The 20,263-nt window shown below is 46.1% G+C and overlaps 1 protein-coding gene across 1 annotated transcript; it reads right to left on the bottom strand.

The window, feature by feature from the left end:
* Window positions 1-10,823: 10,823 nt before the first annotated feature.
* On the bottom strand, window positions 10,824-17,216 carry LOC146350316 (transmembrane protein 18-like). Its single transcript, XM_084844728.1, has 5 exons — window positions 17,048-17,216; window positions 15,824-15,944; window positions 14,705-14,759; window positions 11,699-11,792; window positions 10,824-11,259 (listed from the first exon to the last, which is right to left on the bottom strand). The coding sequence occupies exons 1-5, from the start codon at window positions 17,093-17,095 to the stop codon at window positions 11,164-11,166; spliced, it is 414 nt and encodes a 137-aa protein (XP_084700854.1). The 5' UTR covers window positions 17,096-17,216; the 3' UTR covers window positions 10,824-11,163.
* Between the last annotated feature and the right edge of the window lie 3,047 nt (window positions 17,217-20,263).

Genomic DNA, 20,263 nt, shown 5'->3' with positions numbered 1-20,263 from the left:
CAACTTTGACACATGCGCTAACACCATACAGGCGTTCAGTGCTTCATCAGAGAAAAGCAAACTTCATAATCTTGTCTTTTGAAAGTAATATATTTGAAGGAATTCCAAGTTAACAGTTCCTCCACAAGTTTGCAGAGAAATCACATGCATTAGACTTATTAACAGTTCAGATCATTATGGTAGGATGACTTGCACAATATACATTTACTTTCTAGTCACTGTTACTTAGTTTACACTACTATTTTGCATGTGGAAAATATTGTATTTTAAATTATTTGCTTTTTTGTAAACTTCACAAGTCATGGGGTTTATTTTTGTCATTAACTATGAAAACCTTTTTCTCCAGAAACCTCTTTGATAGGGACTGCTTCCACAACCCTTTTCCCCCTCCCCCCAATTTTTGTCTCTGCCCACCCAATGAAAATTTTCTTGCTATGCCCCTGCCCACTTACTAGGCTGAGCTTCAAATTCCTACATGACTGTCCTCTCTGTGTTTAAAAAACCCCCACACCTAACCTTCTGTCAAAGGAAGCATCAAATTATTAGTGGGCTCTGCTGCATATTACTTATTCTCCAGTTGTCCCAATTCAGCTGTGACTGCCACATTTCTCAGAGCCCTGTTGTAGGGAAAATGACACCAAGCGTCCCAGTTCTCAGCCTACCTATCTATCATCCTTAGACCCCAACCATGCCTCAAAAGCTGCCTGAGGTTACAGTGTCCAGAAAAATTGTGTGGAACATGTTAGACTGAGGACTTCTTAGAGCCTTTCTTCTAGCAGGAAATGACCAGCTACTTCTCATGCAGTTGATGGAGAGCTGGTCCGGATTTTGGAAAACAGGCTATATTATGGTTGTATTGCTAACTTGGCTTCCCTGCAACAACCTTCACAAATAAACTTCCAAACTGAATTAAAGAAAATATCTGTACATGTTTGCTATAAAGATGTGGCCAACTAAAATTCAGCCTTCATGGAAGTGTTGATTAGCATGGTCAAGTGAACTGTTCAGTGAAAGCTTGGTGGGTTGAACCCACTGAATGAGGGACAGCTGTTTTAAGGAAGGGCACAAATATCAATGACCGAACCTGTGTTTGTATGTAGAAGATCCTTGGTTCAATCCCTTGTATCATCAATTGAAGTGGATCTCTCCTTGAGATGTCAGAAAAAAACTGCTTCCAGTTGCAATAGCCAGTACAGGGCTTGGTTAACCAAATGGGCTGATTCAGTATAAGGAAACTTCATGAATCAGTTTCCTATTTCCCCCCTTCTTAATCAGGTAATATTTCATCTATATTTAGATACTCATTAGTGTCCACTGAAATCTGAATACTCCTCACTAGTTTGATTATGTTCTACTTGTTTTCTTCATTCTAATTTTTAATCAATTTTTCCCCAGCTTAATTTGGATGAGACTGTATGCTTTACAGTTCAGTACCTGATTATTAATAAGCAACACTTTTCTGTGCTTTTATACCTGCTACTGTTAAGTGTTAACACGCTATACTGAACCTCGAAACTGAATTGGTGGCATCTTTATCCATTCAAGATCATTAACGAAACATTTCTTATAAACACGGTTGCATAATGTTGTGCATGTTTTTGTGAGTAAAACAAACACCGGTTGTGAAAAAGCTGAGGGCTATAAACACAGAGATAAATTCTTTCTAGAACTGCGTGAAACATGTTTTTGGCTCAGTACCATGAAAACTTTGAATTTGTATTCATTTTCAGAGATCCTACCATTGGAAAAAGAAGAGAAAAGAAGCACTGAATTTGTACAATTCGAAGTACATTTTGTTGTGGTGGTTGTCATGGTAGGGTAGTGAAGACAGATGTTAGGTTTCCTAGCAACATTGGTTCTATAATTGTGTATCATTTATATTTCCAAGTATATACTATATACTTATATTTCAATTAAAAAGAAGAAAAATCTTAAGTGTAATTTTCATTAATTGAGAACATGAAAAGACTTTTCAGTGTTCCAGATTTCTGCAAGAGTCAGTGCTCATTTTATATCTTGAATAGTGTTGTGCTGAAAATATTGATTTTTCCATTTTCAGCATTTTGTGGGTGTTGCGGGGGGGATGAAATAAAAACTCTGGCGAAAGAGGCTGGGAGGGGTGAGAATTTTAACTTTCTCCTTGGGGAGGAGGACAGGATTTCAGGTTGCTTTCTTAAGTGTAGGCAGTGGCTGAGAGGCCTTCTTTCTATTATTATTTTTGTTTAAACACCCCCTGCACTTGCAGGAGTCCAGGACTTTTCTCCAGGCCAGCAGCTCTTTCTGAACTCCTAGGAGAACACATCACCCCTCTCTCTCTCCAATAGGCATTCAGGAAAGGCTCCGGGGCTGCAGAAGCTATTGTGCTTTAGCAATCAAGGATTTTAGAGTTTTAGAAATCAGCAACAAATACCTCCTAAACTTAAAAAGGTATGGGGAAACCCTCTCCCCCTCGCCAAGGAGAACATCCGCTGAAATTATTCTCCTCTCTGCGAAAGAAGCAGAAAAAACAATGCCCAATTTTCAGGGAGATAAAAAAATCCCCAAAATAGGGGGCAGGATTTGGCCCAGCGCTAATCTTGATGTTTCAGCTCCATCACCAAGAAAGCCTTGAAGAACATGTGGCAAGACTGATGCAGTTCCCGTGGCATGATTAACTTTTTTATTGATGGTAGTACAAAAAAAGACAACACATTATCTAATGTTAGCTTTGTGAGTGGGCAGAAGAGAATGTGGACATCCTTGCTTATGCAAGATCTCCCTCTCTGGTTTCCGGTGATTCCCTCTTCCCACTGCAGCACCCCATCTGTCAATCCCACTGTTCAGCAGTGTCCACCAACCATGCAGAGAGGCTTTTGGGATCATCAGGGCTGGCAGGGCTTGCAGGGAGGAGATGGGTTTGGAGAAGTCCTTCTCCATGAACCTTCTTTCATTCACCGATCTTGGGATCCAAGCCAATTTATTTATGTAGGGATGTATGAATCCCTTACCTGGTTCTGGTCAGGGCATCCGCTGGGGGGGGGGGGGCAGGTGATCAGTTCCTCCCCTGGAATCCTCGACGGGGGGGAGGCATTCCATTCCTCCCCCCCTGGATTCCTCGATGGCCGGCTGTGATCCGCGGAGCAGCCGGCCAGGCCCAGGCCAAAGCCGTCCGCAGCCGGATTTCTGGCCGCGGAGGGCTCTGGGTAAAAAAAACACAAAAACCCGCGTACGCAAATGCCTGCGGCTACGGCCACCACCATTTGCATTCCTCCTTTTTGGCCGTCTTAATCTACATAAATCTTTACGTAGATTATGACGGCAAAAATAAAGGGGAACGTAAATAGCGTAGTGGGCGCTATTTGCGTCCCTTTTTGATTCGCCGTTTTAGCCTACGTAAATATTTACATAGGAAAATTCCGCCATGGACTCCAATGAGGCTGGATTCTAAGAATCCACCCCCCCCGGAGTCCGCAGCGGAACGAAAGACTCACCTCCGCCACCTGGGGGAATCCGCATGGGCTGGATCCTACCTGCTGCTGTCGGTCCGCTATGCCATTTGCGTCCCTGCCTTTTGCCATGATTAGGGGTGGACGAAAGTCACTTACCTGTCCTCGAAGGACGTTCGCGGTGGGGGGGAGGCGCTTCGCTGCTCCCCCCGCGAAGTTCCGGCCGGGGGGGAGGCTTCCCGCCTCTGCCCGGCCGAAATTCAGGCTGGGGGGGAGGCTTCCCACCTCGGCCCGGCCGAAATTCAGGCCGGGGAGGATGCTTCCCGCCTCGCCCGGCCGCGAACGTGAAAGTTTTTAAAAAAACAAAAACGCCCCCTGATAGGCTACGTAACGATTAACGTAGCCTATCACGGCTAGATCTGCAAAGTCAGCCGCGATAGGCTACGTCAATCGTCACGTAGCCTATCACGGGTGACTTTAAAAAAAAAAAAGCGCGTACACTAATGGCGGCCCCCATAGGGAGCCGCCATTCGCATTCCTTAGTCACTGTAGTCTACGTAAATGTTTACGTAGGCTACGGCGAAAATAAGGGCAACGCAAATAGCGACTACAGCGACCAAATAAGGAACGGGAATGGTGGCTCCCTATGGGGGCCGCCATTATCCGTACACACTTTTTTTATTTTTTTTTAAGTCACCCGTGATAGGCTACGTGACGATTGACGTAGCCTATCACGGCTGACTTTGCAAATCTAGCCGTGATAGGCTACGTTAATCGTTACGTAGCCTATCAGGGGGCGTTTGTTTTTTTTTCTTTTATTGCAATGGCGGCGGCGGCAGCCGGTCGAAAGACCGGCTGCCGCTCCCGCCCCGCTCGAACACCCGCCGAACCGCCAGCCGGACCTGCCGCCGGGAGGGACATTCGGCGAAAGTAAGTCCCGTCCTGGGGGGGGGTGCGGGGTGCGGGGGGGGGGTTCGGAGGATTTCTCCCCGAAACTTGTTCGGGGGGCCGAACACGTTGGCACTCGGCCCCCCGAAGTTTCAGGGAGAAATTCTCCGCCAACCCTAGCCATGATAGGCTACGTAAATCTTTACATAGCCTATCATGGCAAAAGGCAGGGATCTTTACATAAATCTTTACGTAGCCGATCACGGCAAAAGGCAGGGACACAAATGGCGTCCTCTATGATGGACACCATTTGTGTCTGAACACCGGCAGTCCAGCAGCGGACGGACCCGGCCGGCGGCTCTGCAGACTCGCCGTGGAGTGGAGCCAGCCGGGGAGGATTCCGGGGGGAGGAACGCATCGCTGTGGACCCCCCAGTGGACTCGGAGGTGAGTTCCGTACACCCCTAAAAAGGATACGATAAGACATTTTCCTTCTGTGAACTTCCTTAAGGATGCAATCCACTTTATGTTTAGACAGAAAAAATTCCAACAACTCCCAGCATTCACTAGCCTTGCTGGGTGTTGTAGGACCTTTTTCTGTATAAAGTGAAGAGGATTGCACTTTAAATTAACTTACCTTAGGTTCCATGCCTATGTCTTTATGGATTATGGATGTTAGAGAATTCCACCATGGATCCCAGGGAGGCCGAATTCCAGTGACTTCGGCCCCCCAGAATCTGTGGCGGAAAGGAGCAACCTGCCCCACCACCCCGCGAAAGCCCCGTGAAACGGAGCCTATCTGGCTGAGGCTCCGGCGGCAGATGAAGCGGCAGTGGCAGCAACGGCGGCGGCTCCGGCCACTGCTGGGCTGCTGCAGCCGCAAATAGCAGCCATCATAGCGGCCGCCATTTGCGTCCCTACACCAGCCCTTGATAGGCTACGTAAATATTTACGTAGCCTATCACGGCTAAAGCAGGGACGCAAATGGCGTCCCCTATGTAAATATATACGTAGCCTATCATGGGCTGGCGTAGGGACGCAAATGGCATCCCCTACGCAGGATGCCATTTGTGTCCACAGCAGCCCAGCAGCGGACCCGCCGCCAGGAGGGACATTCGGCGAAGGTAAGTCCCGTCCCGGGGGGGGTGCGGAGGATTTCTCCCTGAAACTTGTTCGGGGGGCCGAACACGTTGGCTCTCAGCCCCCCGAAGTTTCGGGGAGAAATTCTCTGCCATCCCTATTTCGTGGCTGGGCGAGGCGAGGCGCCTCCTCCCCGGCCTGAATTTCGGCCGGGCGAGGCGGGAAGCCTCCCCCCCCCGGCCTGAATTTCAGCCGGGCGAGGAGGGAAGCCTCCCCCCCGGCCAGAACTTCGGGGGGAGCAGCGAAGCGCCTCCCCCCCACCGCGAAGCAAGCTGCGAGACAAGGTAAGTGGCTTTCGTGCACCCCTACTCTTTTATTCTGAAGGGGCAGAAACATATCTCCTAACCATAACCAACCTGAAAGGTAAAATGGAAAACTGTTATATGGCATTTACTGTACATTTACTATATGCCACTAAGATTAATGTTGCAGTTAACTGTAAAAATAATAAAACCACTGTTCCCTCAGAATGCTGAAAAAAATGGAACATTGTCAAAATGATTACATTAACTATATAAAGAAGATGGAGAACAATGAACATGGTTGAAAGTTGGATTTTATTCAAATTGGGCAGGGCATTGCTGAACCCCATGCAGGGATGTCTACTTAAAGCTCTTGTTTGCACCTAGGTCCCACCCCCAGGAAACCAACCAGCCCAGCCAATTGCCTCTCATGGAGAAGGCTGGTCTACAGTGTGGTCAGGCAGGAGTCCAGCTAGACAGCTACCTAGTCACATCACACCTCACTTCCCTGCTGCCTCCATGTACTCCAGGCCCAACTGCAGGGCCCTGATTTCTCAATGTATTCTTTTTTACCTGGATTTGTGAATGAATGTAAAAATCTTAGTTAAAAAATGTCCCGTCCCCCACCCCCACATTAGTGTGGAGAAGTGATTTCTTCCATGTCCTGACATGTAGACCAGGCCTAAATATCTTTGATTTCAATAAAATCAAAATAAATGAAATGGGATTGAATTCCCTTCAGTCCGTGCCGCGGAATCCTCCGTGGAACGGCACCATGAGGTCCTGCAGAACCAGCTAGGGAGGGCGGAGAATTTAGGGATGTTAGAGAATTTCGCCACAAATCTCCGGGAGGCCGAATGCCAGCGCACTCGGCCCCCCGAAATCGGTGGTGAAACGGTCTGCCCCCCTGCCCCCCCCCCTCAGGACAGGACTTACCTTGGGCGAATCTCCCTGGTGGCGGTGGCTCCGGAGGTGGTTCGGCGGCGGTTCGGCAGCGGCAGCTGTGGCGGCTGGTCTTCCGACCGGCCGCCGCCATTTCCAAGTTTAAAACAAACAAACAAAAAAACGTGATTTTTAAAAAATATCGTGATAGGCTACGTAAATGTTTACGTAGCCTATCACGGCTGAGTTAAAAAACAAACAACTGCACGTACGCAAATGGCGGCACCCATGTAAATGTAAATAAACATTTACATAGCTTATCACGGCTGACTGCAGGGACGCAAATGGCGGCGGCTACGGCCAGACCCGGCCGGCCAGGATTCGCGGCGGGAGGGACGGGGCGCCTCCCCCCCGGCCAGAATTTCGGGGGGGAGAGACGGCGCGCCTCCCCCCCATTGCAAAACAAATTTCGTAAAAGGTGACTTTCGTACATCCCTAGGAGAATTTCTCCATGGACCCCAGTGATGCCGGATTCAAAAGAACCTGGCCTCCAGAGTCCATGGAGGAACGGAGCACTTACCTCTGCCTCCCCGAGGAATCCTCCCCAGCCGGATCCTCCTCCGCGCCGGCTCCATAGCGCCAGCGGTACGGCCACCGTTGCTGTACTGCTGGCTGAAGCTGAGTGACTCTGGACACAAATGGCATCTGCTATGACATTTGCAGCTGTAAAGGTCTTAGATTAAGTTAAATGCAACCGTAAATGGCTGCATTTAGCTTAAATGAAGGGCTTTACGGCTGCAAATGGCGTAGCGGGTGCCATTTGCGTCCAGAATCCCTCAGGCAGTGGTACGGCAATGGCAGCTGAATCGCTGGCGCTACAGAGCTGGCTGGTGGCTGTGTGGAATCGCCGTGGAGTGGAGCTGGATGGCGAGGATTCTGAGGGGAGGGAAGGATCGCCTCCCCCCCCCCGAGGATGCCTCCCCGGAATGGAAGGTGGGTCTTTCGTACATCCCTAGAGCCAGTAGTCATGCGGCTTTTTTGTTGTCGTTCGCAAAGAGTCTGTAAATAAAAACACAGTATAATTTGTAAATCGGAAGGATAGTAATATTATGATAATAAATACATGTGTGTGTTTTTTAATGAGTTGTGCCTACCACCTTGTTTGTGGGTGTTCTTTTTAAATTGAAATCCTCCTTCTCCGTTGGGGAGTTTACTTTCAGCCAAAACACCTCTTCCTGGGGCTTCCCAAAAGAAGGCTGTCTTAGGTGTGCCTGAGAGATAAACTATTTGTTTAAAGCAACACTATTTTAAAGAAAGAAAAAACCTTTAAAAATGACCGTGCCAGTCCTGGAGCCCTACACGATGTATTATTCTCCCTGCTAAGCTCCAGAACCAGTGTGGTCATTTTAAAAGGTTTTTTCTTTCTTTAAAACAGCATTGCTTTAAACTATGGATGTCAGAGAATTCCGCCACGGATCTCGGGGAGGCCGAATGCCAGCGCATTCGGCCCCCCGAAATCGGTGGTGGAACGGTCTGCCCCCCGCCCCCCCCGGGACGGGACTTACCTTGGGCGGATCTTCCTGGCGGCGGCGGCTACGGTGGCGGTCGGCGGTGGTTCGACGGCGGCGGCTGTGGCGGCCGGTCTTCCGACCAGCTGCCGCCGTCGCCATTTCCAGTAAAAAAAAAATGTGATAGGCTACGTAAAGATTTATGTAGCCTTTCACAGCTAGATTTTTAAAAAGCACCGTGATAGGCTACGTAGCCTATCACGGCTGACTTAAAAGAAAAATTTGCGTTCCCCTTATTTTTGCCGTGTTAATCTATGTCAATGTTTACGTAGACTAAGACGTGCCAAAATAAGGAATGCAAATGGCGGCGCCCATGGGCGTCGCCATTTGCGTATGCACTTTTTTTTTTCTCTTTTAAATCAGCCGTGAGAGGCTACATAAACATTTACGTAGCCTATCATGGCTGACTGCAGGGACACAAACGGCGGCAGCTACGGCCACTGCCATTTGCGTCCCTGCTAGCCAGCGGCCGGATGTCCGGCCGCTGGCAGAGCTGGCCGGCGGCTCCGCAGATAGGGATGGCGGAGAATTTCTCCCCGAAACTTCGGGGGGCCGAGCGCCAACGTGTTCGGCCCCCTGAACAAGTTTCGGGGAGAAATCCTCCGAACCCCCCCGCCCCCCGCACCTCCCCCCCGGGACGGGACTTACCTTCGCCAAATGTCCCTCCCAGCGGCGGGTCCAGCTGGCAGTTTGGCGGGTGTTCGAGCGGGGCGGTCTTTCGACCGGCTGCCGCCGCCGCCATTCCAATAAAAGAAAAAAAAACGCCCCCGTGATAGGCTACGTGACGATTAACGTAGCCTATCACGGCTAGATTTGCAAAGTCAGCCGTGATAGGGTACATAAATCGTCACGTAGCCTATCACGGGTGACTTTAAAAAAAAAAAAAGCGCGTACGGATAATGGCAGCCCCCATAGGGAGCCGCCATTCCCGTTCTTTATTTGGTCGCTGTAGTCTACGTAAAGATTTACGTAGACTACAGCGACTAAATAAGGAACACGAATGGCGGCTCCCTATGGGGGCCGCCATTAGCGTATGCGCTTTTTTTTTTTTTTAAGTCACCCGTGATAGGCTACGTGACGATTAACGTAGCCTATCACGGCTGACTTTGCAAATCTAGCCGTGATAGGCTACGTTAATCGTCACGTAGCCTATCACGGGGGCGTTTTTAAAAAAAAACAATGGAGTTCGCGGCCGGGGAAGGTGGGAAGCCTCCCCCCCGGCCTGAATTTCGGCCGGGGCGAGGCAGGAAGCCTCCCCCCCCGGCCTGAACTTCGCGGGGGGAGCAGTGAAGCACCTCCCCCCCACCGCGAACAAGCTTCGACGAAAGGTAAGTGCCTTTCGTCCACCCCTACCGCAGAATCCCTGCGGAGCGGAGCCGGCTGGCCAGAATTTCAGGGGAGAGGGACGGAGCACCTCCCCCCCCGTCCAGAATTTTTGGGGGGAGGGACGGAGCACCTCCCCCCCGGCCAGAATTTCAGGGGGAGGAACGGAGCACCTCCCCCCCACGAATGTCACTCTTCGAAAAGTTGACTTTCGTACATCCCTACTTTAAACAAATAGTTTCTCTCTCAGGCACACCTAAGTAGGAGTGTACAGATTCCCCAAAGTCTGTTCTGGTGGGGAATCCATGGTGGGGGGAGGCGATCCATTCCTCCCCCCTGGAATCCTCCGGGGCAGATAGGCACTGCCTAGACGGCCATAGGATTTTTTGGTTTCTGAGAACTGAGCTCAACCAATCTCGATTCTCAGAAACTACACTCCCCACCCTCGCAGCCGGCGTGGTTCTTTCCATTCTGCCGTTGCCGTCTCCACACTCATAAATGGAGCAAGGAGAGGGTGAAAACGGGGTGTTCTCTGGAGCAGGGAGGGGATCGCTGAAGCTGTTTTAGACAGCTTCCTATGCAGTCTCCAGGACCCTTTCCTTCCCCTCCCCGAAGCTAGATGCCTGAAAATGCACATCTAGCCACAAATGCGTCGGCCTCCAAGTTCAGAGGCTGATATCTATCGCCATAGAATTGAACCCTAAGTGTTGCTTGTGCTTGTGGAACCATTAGTGGAAGATACAACCACTAGAAGAATAGTTCTACATCTTGAACTTCTGATAGTTACACCGGATACAATCCTGAACCTATGTCTATATCAAACCACACAATCCTATGCATGTTTACTTGGAAATCTCAAGATCTTATTTCCAGCACAATCCTATGCATGTCTCACTGAGTTCAATGGAACTTACTCCCAGGTAAGTGGGTACAGAATTGCAGCCTAGGTGTATTTATAATTGTTCGGGTTAAAAAAAAAGTTCTTCAATGAGCACCTACGGGGAAAAGGTGTTCAATTGTAAAAGCAGAAAACTGATATATGTAATGGTATGTACAGTAATATACAACATTAGTTTATACCTCAGTTAGATACAAATGCTTAAAAACAAAGTTCAGTAAGTCCAAGGAACTTATATCCAAACAAGTAGGCTTAGGAGCACAGGCTCTGCTGCTTTACACAGAAAAATTTTGTGTAGAGGTCTAATTTGCAAGTTACATTGACGTGATAGCTGCCAGAGGGGAAAAAAAACAACTGGTACAAATGGCAACCACTTTTATGAACTGGCAACCATGTCATCATGATTTTCACCGGGCACAAATGGAATGGCTGTTTTAAAAAACAACAACACCAAATACAACTTTTGCATCTAATTGTTATTTTAAGCACATTTGCTGCACAAAATCCATCATTAACTTGGATGTAGAATCAGTACTTCAATAACTTGTGTATAATAGTACAATTAATGTATACATACCACAAATTCATCATATAAAATGCTTTACTATTGTCTCATTTGGTATGACTGACATTTTTGTTTGGGTCACATTCAAAATGGAAGAGAAGATTTTAATTTGAGAGGAAGAAAACATAATATTTTGGGTTTTTTTAAGGGCATAAAAACCTCAAACTGTCCAACATCGTACTGTTAAGACTAACAGTATGGCATCTGTCAGGTAAACACATCTACAGAATTATTTATTGACTTTTCTTATTTTCTCTTCGTGCTTTCCTTTTTTGCTGTATTGTCTTCAGCTCTGTCATTACATTCACTGTTTTATAAACCCAAGCAATCTGAAAAACAAAACAAATAAAATATTGACAAGTGAAGAAGTATCATTCCTTCTATATGCTAGCATATATTCTCCGAATGCCTATCCTCATGAAGCCAAATTACGCTATCCATGCACAAGACAGAGGTATCAGCAGGTTTGGGGAATCCCAAGATTAGCATGAATACAAAAACTCTTTAGGAACAAGATCACCAAAGGGTAGCCCCACCCCTGCAAAACAGCCCAATGAGGGCTGAGTGTTCTTAATGGGCACTAAATGTAGACTGACAGTGTGGGGGTGGGTGACAGAAGACCAGGGGGAGGAAGAATGAAATAGAGTATCTTGGAAAGGGCATGACTGGCAGGCATCCTGAACAGTAGTGCCCTAGACTTTTTGTTGCACGCCCTTTTTACTCATCTATTAAATGCAACCATTTGTGAAGCAATAGATAAGTACTTACCACAATGATGATAGCATTCAGCAGTAATGGTGCTGAGAACACCAAGGAAATAAACATTCCTTTCGAATCAAAGTATTGGTGTTTTGAGAACAACCTGCAAAGCAGAAGAAAATAAATTAGGCTATAATCTTATACAAACTTACTTGGGAGCAAGTCCCACTGAAGTCAATAGGTTTACTTCTGAGTAGACATATATAGGATTGTGCTATCAGTAAAGCCTATACAATGCTACATGCAATATATTTATATGGCTGTTTTAGTATAATCCTTAGAAATCCCATTGTTCAGTTTGTACTATGGTTGGGCAGTTGGCTGGCCAAAAAACATTTGGTCAACTAATGAATCAAATATTTTTCAAATAATGGCCAAGTATTGCTAAATCATTAATTTTATTGTAACAAAAAAGATACTTTAGTCAACACATTTGGTGCATATATGATCTACAAAAACAAATTAGTTAAATGTTAACTAACATTTTGACGTGACTAGTGCATGGATAACTGAGGCAAGGTCCGTCCTCTCCAGATAGGCTGGTATGCCAGCTGTAGCCCTAGGCTGGTAAAATGCACTCCTGGACACTGCAGCTACCTGGGCTTCCCCAGTTAGCTCAGAGTCCAGGAGGCCTCCCAGACTGCGCACTTGGTCATTTAGGGGGAGTACAACCCCATCTAAGACCAGTTGTAAACTTCCATCCGAAGTAGTTGGTTTCCCAACCCACAGTACCTTTTGTCTGAATTAAGTTTCAGTTTGTTTACTGCCATCCACCCCAAAATAGCCTCCAGACACTGGTTCAACAGTTCCACAGCCTCCCTGGGATGTGTAGATGGAAATGAGAGGTAGAGCCGAGTATCATCCGCATACTGATTACATTTCAGCCCAAAACTCCTGATGACTCCCCCCAGAGATTTCATGTAGATGTTAAAAAGCATGGGGGGCAAGATAGAATCTTGCGGCACCCCCACAGGCTAGCGGCCATGGGGTGGAACAGAAGTCCTGCAGAACCACCTTCTGAGAGCACTCCTCCAGAAAGGACCAGAACCACTTTAAAACCATGCCTCCAAAGCCCAATCCAGATAAACTATCCAGGAGGAAACCACCGTCAATGGTATTGAAAGGATACCAAGGTTTCCCATGGATGACTGCTTGTGCTCCTGGCTGGAGATGCCTGTAGTTACAGCAGGCAGAGAGATGGAGGTTTTCTGTGCTGCTAAATTTTGCTCCTGACTACTGCAAAGCTAAAGGGCAAATACCCCTTGCTCCTACTCTTGCCAACAAAGGACACCATAATGCAATTAAAAAGGTAAGCCATTATCTATACACTAGCATTCTTGGCTTCATGGAATATTTCACTGCACTCAAATAGGTTGTCAATTGATTGGCATGCTAACACTTACATTTACTCTGTCCTAAGAAACATGACCCATTATACAGAAAGGTAGGTATAGAAGATCAATTATGTTTAATAGGTAGACAGAAACTCTGTATTTTGTTCTTGATCCAGAAATGCATGTGTTCTGATAGATGAGCGAAGCTCCTTGGTACACAAGGCTTCCCATTACTTTCAACTGAGGAAGCAGATCCACACACACAAAAGAATATAAAGACTGCTCATTAAAATGAAGGGGGAAGCTGTTCTGGCTTGATGAAAGACAGACCACTGGATTGAGGCGTTTGAGCACAATACATTTCCCTTGAAGTCAATCCCTGTTTTACCATTTTCTGCAAAGTGATGCGCATGAAATCCTCTGTTCTCTGGTGGTCACTTGAAGATATGTACCCACCCATGCAATATGTAAATGTAATACGAGCAATTCATGAACTTGCCTCCATACATACACCTTCTCTGGTAAACAGAATATGCCTTCTCCCATTAAAAAAAATGGCACTGGATTGAACAGATTATAGACTGCTTCCATATCTATTCCAAATAGAAGCATCTTTTAAAGACTCACCCATGACTATTCTAACAATAATTTAAAGTCATGACTCCTTGATGCCATGAGAAACTGTGCCACTTGAGACTCTAGTACTTAACTGAAGATATGCAAAGTCTGAAAACTCCCCCCCCCCCAGTAAATAAATCAACACCTGCTTCTTGCTATTCACACCTTGCATTTGGCTCAACTCGGCTATGAGAGCTGCAATAAGTCTTGAATTAATGTGTACCTGGAACCATGTTTGCAATACTCCTGCTGTTCAGTGTTGGCATTTTCTATTAGGATATCCAATTACACAAACCACTGCATAAAACAATAATTGGAGGGGGAATGCCTACATTTTTTCCACTCTTCTCCCTCAATCACAAATCTCTTTTTATTCTGGGTGCTGTTTTTATTCTGTTATTGCTGTGTATTTAATTGTGTTTTAATGCATTGGTTTTATTATTATTTGGAGTTTTTATTCATCTGTGATTGTAAACCAACCTGAGCGCCATTTTCTTGGTAGAAAGGCAGGATACAAATCAAATCAAAAAATATGTTTAATTTCTTTAAAAAATTGTTTTAAAAGCATAGGATATTAATATTTTTACAGTATCAACTTGGAGACTCTTGCCCCAAATAGGAAGTTTACCAATGCTAAACACAAGGGGCATAATCCACCAGAAAGTTAAGCACTTTGACATCCCACTGATTTCAGTGGTAGAGAGCTAGGCATGTGCCCAACTCCCCATTGCAATCAATGGAACTTTAAAACTGGATTACGCTCAAGGTAGTTATGCCTTATGGGCATCCCTATATGCCATGTATACAGCAATGCTCTTGCTAATAATAAAATGATAAAACGCCATAATAGCACATAACCAGTGGGGACAGAAGGTCTTTTTTTTGGGGGGGGGAGGGAATAACATATAGTTAAGGGTACAATCCTATGGATGTTTAGACAGAGAAGAGTCCCACAACTCCTGGCATGCTGGGCGTTGCAGGACTTTTTCTGTCTAAACACGTATAGGATTGCACCCTAAAGCTATTTAAATAAATATTAACTGTAATAAGTTCATGTAGTTACCTCCAGTTTGCAGCAGCCATTTCATTTATATATTCTGCACAGAACACCAGGATCACTACAGAGAAACGCAACTTTTAGACAATTAAAGAACATTGAAAATGGGACTGTATCCAATATACAAAACCATGACCAGAGCATCTCTTCTAAATATAAACTGGAATGCTGAGTAGAGCTCATGGTTTGCATGCACGAGGTCCGAGGTTCAATCCCAGGTTCAGCTGGCATGTCCAGATAACTGAGATTTTAAGTCAGAGAAAAGTGGTTCTACAACAGCATATTACAATCTTGCTTGTTATTTTTTTTCTAGTACAAAGTCATCTTTGCTCATAGTGCAGTATTAAATTCCCATTATAAAATTCTTACTGGTTTTGATTTAAGGTGGTGAAAAACCTGTCTAAATGTATTTATGTAGGGCTGTTTCCAATAGTCATGCAAGTGGAAGTGTGCTTGTGCAATGGGACTTCCCCATCCTCCCCTCTGCAGGCCCCTGTCCCCCCAAATCTGTTCCAGAGGATCCGCCACATGTGGGGGGAAAAGGAAATCTGTTCTGCCAGAGGTTTCCCTGCTGCTGGCGGAATGACATGATTGGATACAACCCACAGACAAAATAAAAGATACAGTAAAAAATTCAGCAATGCTAAGGATTTAAACTTTAAATTCAAGAGTCCTACAGCAAAACGCATTTTGCAATCTCATAATGCAAGTGGCAGGGGAAGAAAGGAGCTAACACTAATGGAAAAAATAAACCTGAAAAATAGATTATCAATGTTAAGTTACTTTTGCATGAAGTATTATACAGTGAGAAGATACATTATACAATAATTCTCTGATCATCTTTCAATTTAAAAGTTATCAAAAGTAGCAGACATTGTGCCCCCCCCCCCCCGCCGGAGATTTTCAGGAGGCACAAGGGGCTGCGGTGAGAATCAGTTAAAATCCCTCCCCTCCTTCCCCTGGCACCGCATAAGTGCTCCACTGAGGATCCAAGCCATGGTCCAGTAAGATTATGAAGACAGGCAGAGAATGCAAGTGGCCACATTCATCACTTAAAACTGTGCCTGAATGCTAATTTAACAGAGAGCTAAGATATCATTTTTAAAAACTTCATTCAATACTCACTGATAGAAAGAAAATGTCCTATTTGCAGGCGGTAGTGCCGGAATGAGAAGTATGTGAAAAATAGGCAAACTGTGTGGAAAAATACAAGGCCTAAGATCCATGGTTCAGACCAGTCTGTGTCCTATAAACCCAAAGGAAACAACATCTATTAGAGTTCTGTCATAATTGCAGGCATGGATCTCTCACCTTTTCCTCTCTGGCCTCTACACCACCTTTTCATAATTTTCCCCTGCATTGTCCTTCCTAAGCCCGCTTACTTCACCAAAAGGCTGGAAGATCTCATGTGAAATATATATACAACTCACACCTGATATTCCTGGCTACTATACCACACCAGCTGGGATGCCACATACACAACCACAAACTTAAATTCCTTGCTAAATAATCCAAAGGAACAAACGCCACTGGTTTTGTACTCGCAACCCCCACTTCAGACATAAGCATGCATTCTGAAAAGGTGGAGAGAAAAATCTATTGTTCTGCCCGACAGAGACTTCGTGTATTTAACAGATACGTGAAGAGCGAAAGTTGATCAGATCAAGCCTTGACCAACTGCATTTCTGTCCATCACACACCTGTAAAAACATAGGAACCTAGACAGAAAAAGAAGATCCTCTCCATCCCCGCCACCCGCTCTCCAGGGGCAACACTGCAAAAACCAGCTCCTAAAGGAACTGGAGAGGTAATTAGCCACACCAGGGGGAAATGCACGTTCTGTGCACCAGCCTTCCGCAACTTGGTGCTCTCCAGATGCGCTGGGCAGGAATTCCTGCCCATTGACCATGCTAGCTGGGGCTGATAGAAGCTGAAGTCCAGAACACCTGGAGGGTATCAAGTTGGAGAAGAATATAGATAGAGGGAAGAAAACTGTTTCTTCTCCAGAGGAGAAGCTCATCTAGACGACTATTCCAGCCCGGGGTGGGGGGTGAACCTTCCCCCACTGCTCTTTCTGATGACTCCCTTTGAAGCTGCGGGATGCTTTGCTTCACTCTTGCTGGAAAGACCCCCTTTTACCACTGCAAGCAATTTATTCCTCCAAGGATATGGCCGGAGAGGCAGCAGACCCCCCAAACACACCCCTTCCTCGTTTCTCCTACTCCTAGGAATAGCAAGACTAACACGCTACCTCTTCTTCCTCCTCCCCCCCCCGGTGGTACTTCTCCTATCCCGACTCTCGGAGGAAGGAAATAAAAAAAAACAGCAGCCACCGCATGCATGAATTACCGCCAGGATCCTAGTGACTCCCACGGGCACCCGCCCTGGGGGCTTCATGGCAGGGAGCAGACTGGTCACAAAGCCTATAGAAAGACTCCCACGGGCACCCGCCCTGGGGGCTTCATGGCAAGGAGCAGACTGGTCACAAAGCCTATAGAAAGAGAATTCCCCCCCCCTCACTCTCTAGAGTTATATGAACTTCCGGTTCCAATTTGAACGCTGCCATATGCGGCTCAGGGGAGCATTGCAGGAAAACTGAGCTGCTCCAACCTCCATAGCTCTATGGCGCTCTTTTTTACCGCCCCTCAGGTTCAATTCGAAACCGGAAGTATTTACTCTAACTTCATTAAACTGTGACTCCTTGCCGGGAGAAGCAACCCCTTCCCCAACGTGTCACTGTTTTCAGCGGATGGAATCGTAGCGGGTCTCGCGAGACTTTGCTGGAGATGGAGGGCGTTGGGCTGCCTGCGGCGCGTGGGATCGCTTGTTGGAGGCTTTGAGCCGGTGTCGCGTCCAGAGGCTTAGAGGCAGCCTGGGGTTGGGCTGGCTTGTTTTCCAGGAAGGCGGGTAAAGGAGGCGGTCATTCTGTGAAGCAGCTTTTGAAAAGGGAAACAGCCAGGTGCTAGAAGCGTTTAGTGGCTGGAAAATGAGCTAATGGCTCCTTATTATTTAACCCCACAATCTTGAAGTACATTTTTTCTGTGTGCTGTAAATGAGAGTGGATTTATGTCTGCCTTTCATGAGCTTTTAAAAATACTGTAGAAGATACGAAATATGCAGGTGGTTAGATACTGAGGGGAGGGAGGGAGGATTTCTCATGGTTAGAATCAGGCTATTTATATTGAAAGTTAATGCTGCAATCCTAAATACGATTTGAAACAAGTCCTGTGCGTTTCAGAGTAGAGCAAATCCAAGTAAGGAAACTTAATGCTGCAATTCTAACATTCAAATACAAGGTGTCTTGGGACTATTTAGCTAGTGGGGTTGGTATGATTTTTGGTCATGGAGGGAGCAGTGTACCAGGATAGGCGGCTGCCTCCAAACTCAGAGGCGACGGCCCCTCAGTGCTTCAGCGGCCTTGCATTTGCCCTCAGGAATGCCCTGTTTCCGCCGCTCCGCACTCCTCTAATGAGCGCGGGGCCATTCCGCGCTGCTTGCAGGGCAGTGCAAGAGGGGTTGAAGGTCGGTCCTCGGAACCAACCTATCCTATGGCTGTCTAGCTGCTGACTAGCGGCCATAGGATTGCGCCCTTAAGCAATTAAGGCTGCAATTTTGTACCTGCTTACTTGAGAGTAAGGAGCTCCAAAGTCAGCGGGACTTCTGGGTAGGCATGTATGGGATTGCACTGTAAGGCTTTCTGAAAGTGGAACAGAAATTGGACATCTTGTGGGGTGGAAGAGCTTTTGTGATCTTCATAGGTAAGCAAAAGTGGACTAGATCAAGCTTTTCCCAGGATAGAAATAACTGAAAGAAATGCTTCAGCTATTAAAAATATAGGAACCCTGTCGGAAGAAATTGTACGTGCCATGTTAGTATTGATGAACATGCCAATTACCCCATTTACGTAGGTCCAATGTAACTACAAAGACTGCAAGTAAGATAGTAAGCAGGGAAGACAATGGAGAAAGGGAAGGATATGGGTATATGCCATCATATGCATTTAAAGCTTTGCTGTATTTGGGACTGAAGATCATGCATTTAAACTTAAAATATGTATGCAAATTTCAGATTGCTCATAAAACAAGCTTGTTTGTATGCTTTAGGATGCTAGGACAAATGAAGAAATAATAAACAAGACAAGGCAAGAGTTGCGAACAAATATCGTTATTGTTTTAGATTTTAACTGGTTTTAGCTGTTTTAATAGTTTAATATGTTTTTAGGTGTTTATTTATTTATACTATTTAAATTGATTTTATCTGCATGCCGCCCTGAGATCTTAATGATATAGGGTGGGATAGAAATGTTTTAAATAAATATGTATCCTTCTGCCACTCAGTGCGTTACTGGTTTTACATTCATTTAGCAATTTTATGGTTAGGAAATCAATGCCTTTCATTTAACTGAGTCTCATCTCCAACATGAACAAACCCACCTGCCATTCAAATCTTGACTACTAGATTCCACGATGTATTCCACTATTGGAACCCAAACAATGAGGAGCAAAGATGTAAAATCTAAAGGATATGTTCAATCCTTTACCAAGGCGCCTTCCATAGCATGTTAAAAGTTCAAAACTCTGAAGTGCATTGATTTTACATATTGTTGTTGTTGTTGTTCAGTCGTTCAGTCGTGTCCGACTCTTCGTGACCCCATGGACCATAGCACGCCAGGCCTTCCTGTCCTGCGCTCTCTCCCGGAGCGTGCTCAAGTTCATATTCATTGCATCCGTGATGCTATCTAGCCATCTCATCCTCTGCCGTCCCCTTCTCCTTTTGCCTTCAGTCTTTCCCAGCATCAGGGTCTTTTCCAGGGAGTTTTCTCTTCGCATTAGGTGGCCAAAATATTGGAGCTTCAGCTTCAGTATCTGTCCTTCCAATGAGCACTCAGGGTTGATTTCCTTTAGGATGGACTGATTTGACCTCCTTGCAGTCCAGGGCACTCGTAAGAGTCTTCTCCAGCACCACAGTTCGAAAGCATCAATTCTTCGGCGCTCAGCCTTCCTTATAGTCCAGCTCTCACAGCCATACATTACTACTGGGAAAACCATAGCTTTGATTAGACGGACCTTTGTTGCCAAGGTGATGTCTCTGCTTCTTACTATGCTGTCTAGGTTGGCCATAGCTTTCCTCCCAAGGAGCAAGCGTCTTTTAATTTCATGGCTACAGTCACCGTCTGCGGTGATCTTGGAGCCCAAGAAAGTAAAATCTATCACTGCTTCCATTTCTTCCCCTTCTATATGCCAGGAAGTGATGGGGCCAGATGCCATGATCTTAGTTTTTTTGATGTTGAGTTTCAAACCAGCTTTTGCACTCTCCTCTTTCACCCTCAACAAGAGGCTCTTGAGATCCTCTTCACTTTCTGCCATTAGGGTGGTATCGTCTGCATATCGGAGGTTGTTGATAATTCTCCCAGCAATCTTAATTCCGACCTGTGATTCATCCAACCCGGCATTTCTCATGATGTACTCTGCATATAAGTTAAATAAGCAGGGTGACAATATGCAGCCTTGTCGTACTCCTTTCCCAATTTTGAACCAATCGGTTGTTCCATGTCTGGTTCTTACT

Source organism: Heloderma suspectum, chromosome 3 (genome assembly GCF_057233095.1).
Source record: "Heloderma suspectum isolate Gila_16-S chromosome 3, 16-S_ref, whole genome shotgun sequence".
NCBI classification, from domain to species: Eukaryota; Metazoa; Chordata; class Lepidosauria; order Squamata; family Helodermatidae; genus Heloderma; species Heloderma suspectum.
The sequence above is the reverse complement of the archived record's forward strand: the minus strand, read 5'-3'. Positions and strand labels throughout refer to the sequence as shown.